At 34.6% G+C, this 9,566-nt stretch overlaps 1 protein-coding gene across 1 annotated transcript; it reads left to right on the forward strand.

Annotated features, from left to right (window-relative positions):
- The first annotated feature begins 5,468 nt into the window (after positions 1-5,468).
- On the forward strand, positions 5,469-6,404 carry LOC125100702 (olfactory receptor 2L8-like). Its single transcript, XM_047731077.1, has one exon. It carries the CDS (start codon positions 5,469-5,471, stop codon positions 6,402-6,404), a length of 936 nt encoding a protein of 311 aa, XP_047587033.1.
- Positions 6,405-9,566: the final 3,162 nt, after the last annotated feature.

Here is a 9,566-nt window from a genome sequence, read left to right on the forward strand (position 1 = left end):
TAATACTTTTTTTTTTTTTTTAACAGGGTCTCTCTCTGGTTCTGGAATCAAGGTGATACTGAGTTAATAGAATGAGTTTGGAAGTTTTCTTCCCATTTCTACCCCTTGGAGCAGTTGGAGAAGAATAGGTAACTCTTATTTAAATATCTGGTAGAATTCCCTTGGGAAGTCATCGAGTCCTGGATTTTTGTTTATTGGGAGATTTTTGATCACTGATTTAATTATTTTGCTTGTTATGGGTCTGTTCCAATTTTCTATTTCTTTTTGGTTCAGATTTTGTAGTTTGTAGGTTTCTAGGAATGTGTCTGTTTCTTCCAGGTTTCCCAGTTAGTTGACATAATTTTTCATAGTATTCCCTTACGATTATTTGTATTTCTGTGGTGTTGATTGCCATCTCTTTTCATTCATTAGTGATTTTAATTATTTTTTTCTGCTTTCTTTTTGATAAGTCTGGCTTGGGATTATAAATTTTATTAATTCTTTAAAAGAATCAATTCTTAGTTTTGTTAATCTGTTCTATTGTTTTTTGTGTTGTTTTGTTTGTTTGCTTCTGTATCATTTATCTCTACACTGGCTATATTATTTTCCTTCTTCTGTTGGCCTTAGGCTTTATATGACTTTCTTTTTCTTATTCATTGATGTATAAAGTAAGGCTGTGTATTTAAGACCTTTCTAAATTCTTGAGGTAGGCCTGTATTGCAATATACTTCCTTCTTACAACTGCTTTGCTGCATTATAAAACTTTTGGACTTTGTGTTTTCATTTTCATTTGCTTCCATTTTTTCTATTTCTTCATTAATTTCCTGGTTAGCCCATTCATTCTTTAATAAGATGTTCTTTAACCTACATGTATTTGTGGTTTTGCAAGTTTTTTTCATGTGGTTGACTTAGTTTAATAGTGTTCTGATCTGAAAAAATGCATGGTATGATCTCAATCATTTTTTACATATTGAGGGCTGATTTGTGACCCAGATTGTGATCTACTCTAGAGAATGTTTCATGTGTCCTCAAAAAGAATTGGTATTCTGCTGCTTTAGGCTGTGATGTACTGAATATATGACACCATCTGGTCCAGGGTGTCATTCAGAGCCATTGTTTTCTTGTTGATTTTCTGCTTAGATGATCTGTTCATTGCTGTAAGGGGGTGTTAACAACCCCTAGTGTTATTTTATTATTATTAGTGAATTTGTTTTTATTTACATTTAATTGATTTATATATTTGGGGGCATAAATATTTACAATTGTTAGATCTTCTTGTTGGATAAAACTCTTAATTGTGACAAAATGCCATTCTTCATCTCTAGTTACAGTGTCTGTTTAAAATCTATTTTGTCTGATATAAGTATGGTTACTCTAGCTTTATTTTGATGTCCATCTTCATGACAGATTATTCTCCATCCCCTTACTTTCAATCTGAAGGGGTGTGTGTGTGTGTGTGTGTGTGTGTGTGTGTGTATACACACACAGTTGTGTGTAGACACACTATGGACTATTACTCAACCATTGAAAATGAAATATTACCATTTGCAGTGACATAGATGTTATGCTAAGTGAAATAAGTCAATCTGAGAATGAGAATTATCCTATGATTTCATTTATATGTGGAAATTAAGAAACAAAATAATGGGTCATTGGGGATGGGAAAAATAAAATAAGATGAAAACAGATGGAGACAAATCATAAGAGACTCTTATCTATAGGAAACAAACTGAAGTATGATGTAGAGAAGGTGGTGCATGATGGGGTAACTGGAGGATGGGCATTAAAGTGGGCACATGATGTAATGAGCAGTAGATGTTATATGTAACAGATGAATAACTGAACTCTACCTCTGAAACTAATGATACACTATATGTTAATTAATCGAATTTGAATATAATAAAAATATAAAATAAAAAAAATCTCTTGTAGGCAATATATAGATGTACTATTTTCAATCCATTCTGACGTTCTGTCTTTTGATTGGATAATTTAGCTCATTTACATTTGAAATTATTATTGATAGGTATGAATTTAGTTCTATTTTGTATTCTGTAGAGTTGGGGTTTCTGGTGATGTTCTCTGGTCCTTTCTCGTCTTCATTTTTGTTTTGTTTTGTTTTGTTTTGCTTTGTTTTGTTTTCCACCACTCAACTCAAGAAGTCACATTTAAAATTTTTGTGAGTCTAGTTTAGTGGTCATGAACTCCTTTCATGTTTATGTGTTTGGGAAACTTCATCTCTCCTATTATGAATGATGGCCTTACTGGATAAAGAATTCTTAGCTGTATATTTTTCCCATTCAACATATTCAATATTTCTTCCACTATTTTCAAGGCCTGCCATATTTCTGTGGACAGATCTGCCAACCTGATCTGTTTTCCCTTTAAAGATATTGGCTTTTTTTTTTTTCTGCTTTCAGCATTCTTTTCTTATCTATAAAGCTTGTGAATTTGAATGTGAGGTGCCTTGGTAATGGTCAGCTTTTGTTGAATTTAATGGGAGTTCTCAGATTTTGAGGTCTGTGTTTTCTCCAGATTAGGGAAGCATCCAGTTATAATTTGTTTGAATAAACTTTCTACCACTTTTTCTCTCTTCATCTTCTGGGACTCCTATGATATTAATGTTATTACATTCTAATAAGTCACCGAATTCCCTAACTTTCACTTTGTGTTCCATGACTTTTGTTTCCCTCTTCTTTTCAGCTTCATTATTTTTCATAATTTTCTCATCTAGAATACTAAATTACCCCTCTGTTTTGTCCATCTTCATTTTTATGGCCTCTGCTTGGAATTGCATGTCAGTTATAGCATTTTTAATTTCAGCTTGACTAGATTTTAGCTCTTTTATCTTTGCAGTAAGAGATTTTCTAGTGTCTTCTATGCTTTTCCCAAACCCAACTACTATACATACAGTCATTGTTTTAAATTCTAGATCAGACAACTTACTTATATCTGTATTGATTAAATCTCTGGCCATGAGTTCTGCTTCCTGCTCTTTCTTTTGGGATGAATTTTTCTCTCTCATCATTTGGTCCAGAAGAGAAAAGAAGAAATAAGTAAAACAAAACAAAACAAAACAAAACCAAGAACAACAAAAACAAAGGGAAAAAAAATCTATGTCCTTGGTATGTTTTGGGCTACCTGTTAAAAACAAACAAACAAACAAACAAACAAAAAACCTCTAGATTCCAACATAAATAATAATGATGATGATGTAATAATAAGAAAGTAAAAATAAACATAAATTACATAGATATACAAAGTGTATATATATAAATAAAAATGAAAATAAAAAAATAAAATGATTTTTTTAAAATGAGAAACTAGGAGAAAAATAATATTAAAAAACAAAGAGTAAAGTAAAATACCACCTGGATACTATTTTCTCCTAGAGTTGAAGCTTTGCAGCACTTTATGGTTATCAAACTTTCTGTGAGCAAGTTGTTCATTGTGATCTTCAGGAGGAAAGGCCTGTTGTGCTGATTCTCAGCGGATTTGCCCTAGTGGAAATACACCTAGGGCAGGGCCTCTTATAAAAAGCTCTGGTCTACACTATGTTGTGCTGTTTTTGTTTGTTTGTTTGTTTTCTCTGTTTAGCACTGATGGGTGGGATGAATATTGTGGTGACTTGCTTTCTAGCTTTGGAGATGAAAGTTTGTGCTCCACTATTCAGGGAGCCCCACATAAGAGCAATCAATCACTCCTGTTCAGTCTGTTTCCATTAGAACCCCACCTTCACTTTGCCTGTGACAGGTTTTTATCTCAGGCATGTGACTAACTTTCACATCTCCATATTTTAGGGCCAGGCATGGTGTGGACCACTGCTGATCCTTCAGGAGAGGGTCCCACCATGCTTTTGCTGTTTGCTGAGTTGTCTCAAGAGAAGTGGTCACACCGTTGTGTAGCTTCACAGTTTATAACAAAACAGAGCAGAAATCCAGTGCCAACACTCGCTGCTCTCAGCTGGCTCCCACTCTCTTATCTCTGGGAACATTGCAGCTCTTAGGAGCCAGCCGTTCTTTTAACCCAGGGAATCCTCAGACCATAGTGTCACACCTGTGAGTCCACGTCACTTTGAAACCTAAGCACCCTTAAGCAGGACACATATCCCACTGTAGTAACCTTCTAAAAGTTCAGATTTTGTCCTCCACTGCTTCTAATACTTTTTTATGGCCTCCATAATCAGGATCCCTCCCCACTGCCTTATCCACAGCTATATCTCTGGTCATTTTTCTACTTGCAGATTTGCAGTTTTTGTTCTTTCAGACCTTGAATTGATTTATTCAGTTTTCAGAATGATTTGACAACCATATAGCTGTGTTCAAGGAATGAGATAAGTTTAAGGCCCCCCTAATTCTCCATCATGTTAAGTCCTCCTTCTACTTGTTTAATATGTTAACTGAGTTTTATGACAGAGGGGGACACATATATTTGTTGAACTCACATTTATTTAGAATGAAATGAGTTTTAAATATACAAAAACAAACAAAAAAGAAACAAGTAAAAAAAGATATGTCATAACACAGTGCATAATATCAAGTAACTATTGGGAAACAGAAGAACAGAATGCAAATCTTTTTTCAAAGAACTTGGACAGAGTCATGGAAATTACAAAAAATTAAAGACTAAGTTCCTTTGAAAAGTGTTTACCTAAACTACTGTTTTTGGAAGTTATGTGAGAAGGAAGAATAAAATTGTTTCTGTGAAAATAGTATTTGGCAAAAATAATTCATTGTATATTTCTGCAGAAAAAAAGGAGGAAAAAGTGACGCTTGCTAAAAAGCTTGATTTGGCAGGCTTTTTGAGCAGAAATCAAAGGACATGAATATATCTCTGCAGTATGACTTGATAAGCTACTATAATTTCAGAAATATTGGGCTTAATTATTAAATAAGCATCCCTTAAGAGTCATAAAATTGTATTCAAATGAATGTGTAATTTAATTCATTTATATTGATTTATAATGACTACTTATAAGGTACAACTTCTGATTTTGTTAATAGTTAAATTTATGTAGTGAAATAAAATATACATATCTTAATAAAGTCATTACAAAAATGACTAATTCTCACAAATTTACATATTTCTATAAAATATTTTTAAATATTTGGACATAGATGTTTGGCTTATAAAATTTTATCTATGAGGAAAAAATGTGAGTTTTTTTAAAATAAGTATTAACTATTGTTTTTAGATTTTTTAAAAAGAGTAATCATTTGAGAGAGAGTGCAGGATCCCAGGGTCCTGGGATCATGACCTGAGCGAAAGGCAGCCTCTTAACAGACAGAGCCACCCTGATTATTATTACTATTCTATTTTACTTATTTTTTAATTATTTTATTTTACTTTTTAAAATTATTTTATTTTACTATTTTAAGTTGCAGTGTCTCCTGAATAAATCACAGTGTAATTAAAATAACAAATTAATAAGAATTTATTTTGTATATTTTATGTGTGTCTGTCTTTAGGGGAAACTAAATTAATGCCCCATGGAATATAATAACCAAACTTCTACAGATTTCTTCTTATCGGGGTTGTTTCCACCATCAAGAACTGGCTTGTTCTTCATTCTCATTGTTCTCATTTTCCTAATGGCTCTTTTTGGCAACCTGTCCATGATCATCCTCATCCTTGTGGATACCCATCTCCACACACCAATGTATTTTCTACTTAGTCAGCTCTCCCTCATGGACCTGAACTTCATCTCCACTATTGTCCCCAAGATGGCTTTTGATTATCTCTTTGGGAATAAGACTATTTCTTTCATTTGGTGTGGGGTTCAGAGCTTCTTCTTCTTGACTTTAGCGGGTGGAGAGGGATTACTATTGGCTTCAATGGCCTATGATCGCTATGTGGCTATTTGTTTTCCTCTCCACTATCCCATTCATATGAGTAAAAGAATATGTGTTTTGATGATAATAGGATGTTGGATAATGAGCTCAATCAACTCCTGTGCCCACACTGCATATGTCCTCAATATATCTTACTGTCGATCCAGGACCATCAACCATTTCTTCTGTGATGTTCCTGCCATGTTGACTCTGGCCTGCATGGACACCTGGGTCTATGAGTACACAGTGTTTGTGAGCACCACCCTGTTCCTTGTGTTTCCTTTCATTGGCATTGTCTGTTCCTATGGCCGGATTCTCTTTGCCATTTGCCACATGCGGTCAGCAGAGGGCAGGAAGAAGGCCTATTCAACCTGCAGCACCCATCTTACTGTGGTGACTTTCTACTATGCACCCTTTGCTTACACTTATTTACGTCCAAGATCCTTCCGCTCTCCAACAGAGGACAAGGTTTTGGCTGTCTTCTACACCACCCTGACCCCCATGCTCAACCCCATCATCTACAGCCTGAGAAACAAGGAGGTGATAGGGGCCCTGAGAAGAGTTATTCAGAGGATATGCTCTGTAAAAATGTAGAGGAAGTTCTCATTAGTCCTCTGGTCAGAAGTAGATTATTTGTACCTTGTATAGTCCTTAGCAATATTATTCCAGGATTAAAGGCAGGGACTAAAATAATTTAGAAGTTTAAAATAATTGAGATTTGACAAAATGTATATTCTTTATCACTCTTTCTGTTTCCTTTGTGATAATTTTTCAATAAAGAAAAAGGTCATTATTTCCTCCTAACTTGTGGGCAATAAGGTTTTACTAATATGTAGAAGTGATAATGGAAACAATCCAGCTTGATGGTATTATCCAGTACATTACTTTAAATATACATAGTATATATCTTTAAAATAGTTAAAAGAGAACAAAACAATAATACATGTAATACCATTGCCAGATTTCTATAAAGAAAAATAATATATCTTGTATCTACTTATCAATATTGATAGATGAATATTTGTTTTATTTCTAGTAAAGTTTACTCTTAAATGGGTTTTGAAGGGGTGAGGGGTGGGAGGTTGGGGGATCCAAGTGGTGGGTATTGTAGAGGGCACGGATTGCATGGGGCACTGGGTGTGGTGCAAAAATAATGAATACTGTTATGCTGAAAAAATAAAAACATTTAAAAAAATGAACACTGGTTCTCCTAATTCCCAGTTTTCGGGGAAAATGATAGATATAGAGATTAAGGATAAACTTATAAACATGAAACTTATAAACTTATAAACATGAACTTAGAAGTCCTCCCACATTAGAAAGGATATTAAGCTTATATATCTTATGAAAGGGACCCTGGGGAAATCTAGATGACTCATAAGAAAACAACTTATTACAGGTATACCACATAGAAATAATTATGATTGGGAAGATGCAAAATGGATTATTAAAAAATAAGAACCATAGTATAAAAGGATTGATGGAAGTTACGTACTATATAGTGCTGAGTAAAAAATCAGAGGTTCTTCCAAAGCATTCCTCTAAGCACTGAAATTTTACATCCCCCAAAGACATTGTTCACCTTTGTTGAAGATAATTTCTGTTATGGATATTTCATTATACATTTTGTATTCTCATAACTCTAATCAACCAGAATTGGGGGTTTGATTTGGGTGAATTATGTACCACAGTTTTATATAATTTTATATATATTTATTTATATAATAAATTATATATATATATATATATATATATATATATATATATATATCCATCACTGTTGATGGGGAAATTCTGTTATATTCTCTATTTTCTGAGGGAAGAGATAAATAAGGAAGCTAGAATAAAAATGCAAGAAGCTCTGTATTATCCCAAACATGACAGTGATTTATCACTGATGTATTCAAATTGGAAATAAGAATTTTCTTCAAAAATAAAGATCCACATTCTAGAATGTATATATAAGTTTGGATACTTTTATACTAAAACTAAGTGAGCCTTTAGAGATTTATGGACTATTAACTGATTATGAGCTTGATTTGCAATGGCATAAGTATGAATTTCCCTAAAATATATAATGGGAAATATTCCCATCACATGAAACTATATGATAGGGGCACCTGGGTGGCTCAGTGGGTTAAAGCCTCTGCCTTCGGCTCAGGTCATGATCTCAGGGTCCTGGGATCAAGCCCCATGTCAGACACTCTGCTCAGCATGGAGCCTGCTTCCCCCCTCTCTCTATCTCTGCCTCCCTCTGCCTGCTTATGATCTATTTCTCTGTGTCAAATAAATAAGTAAAATCTTTAAAAGAAAAAGAAACTATATGATAATATGGTAATATTTTCAAAAGTAAGCATTTGCTTGAGATGGAACACTTACTTCTTATCACATAACTTAATTTTCAAATCTGCAAAAAATAAGATATTCACTGCTTAATTTCAGGGACCAAATTCTCATTAAACATTTACCAGCAAGCTTTTTATATTAAATTATTTTGAGATTTGAAATGTGATTATCTAAGGTTCTTAACTAAAGGGAATTCATTTTTTAACAAAATTAAATTCAGTCCAACTTAATAACAAAATACTATATTAAACAAAAGTGAAGGGTTAGGAGCTAAGGTGGCACTTTAGTAAGAGATCTTAAGCTCATCTCATTCTTTGAACACAACTAGGTGTCTATCAAATCATTCTTAATACCCTAGAAATTGACTTGAGGACTGATTGAACAAATTCCACAAATAAAAGAATAAGCTGCATTGAGGAAGGTAGGGAGTACAGAGTTGTGGTTTGCAGGGCAAATGGATCATGAGTGCTATGGAAGGGAAAAAGCCTTATTCACAGAGAATGTTCAAGGAAATGTTCAAGTAGAAGACTTCCTCTAACCCATTGGCTGGGGAAAGGAGAGGGGCTGTTTTCGCAACCAGCTAGTGATTGAAGACTAGAGCTTAAAGGTCTGCAAACTTGACTGAGATAGAGCCATGCATGTGCTACCCTACTCATGCAGAGAAGGCAGGCAAGCAGCCAGAGGCAGAGAGAATGATCTGAAGACCACCTGGGACACATTGGGGGAGATTATTCATTCTTGGAACATGTTCATGAAAGGTAACTTTAATGGAGAAACCACTCTGGAGACAAAGGAGCCAGCAGGTACCATTTTCGTCCCCTGAACTTCAGCATAAATGTAGAGTCACCTGACGGGGGCAGCTGCACCCTAACACTGGCTGCTGAACCTGCTATCTCCAAATCTCATGTCCCTGCACTCTGGCACAACTGAACTTCTAAGTAAAACCGACCTCAATCCCAACATAAGGAGACCCTCTCCCAGAAAACCACTGCAGGTCCCTGTTCACATTATATTCCTAAAGCCTGGATTTTTGTTTGTTTGTTTTGTTTTTGTTTTGCTTTGTTTTGTTTTGTTTTAATTTATTTATTTTATTTAGAGTGGGAGAGAAAAAAGAGAGAGAGATAATGCAAGGGGAGGGGTACAGGGAGAGGGATAAGCAACCTCCCCACTGAGTAGAGACCGTGATGCAGGGCTCAGTCTCAAGACCTGGATATCATGACCTTAGCCAAAATCGGAAATCAGAAAATTAATTGATTGAGCCACCCAGGTGCCCCAAAAGCCTGCAGTTTTAAAAGTCAGCAAGCTTGGGGAATGGATGAAGATGTGATATATGTATGTATGTGTATATATATAGTCGGATACTACTCAGTCATCAGGAAATGAAATCTTTTCATTTACAATGCTGTTGAT

The sequence above is a fragment of the Lutra lutra genome, chromosome 5 (assembly GCF_902655055.1).
Source record: "Lutra lutra chromosome 5, mLutLut1.2, whole genome shotgun sequence".
NCBI lineage: Eukaryota > Metazoa > Chordata > Mammalia > Carnivora > Mustelidae > Lutra > Lutra lutra.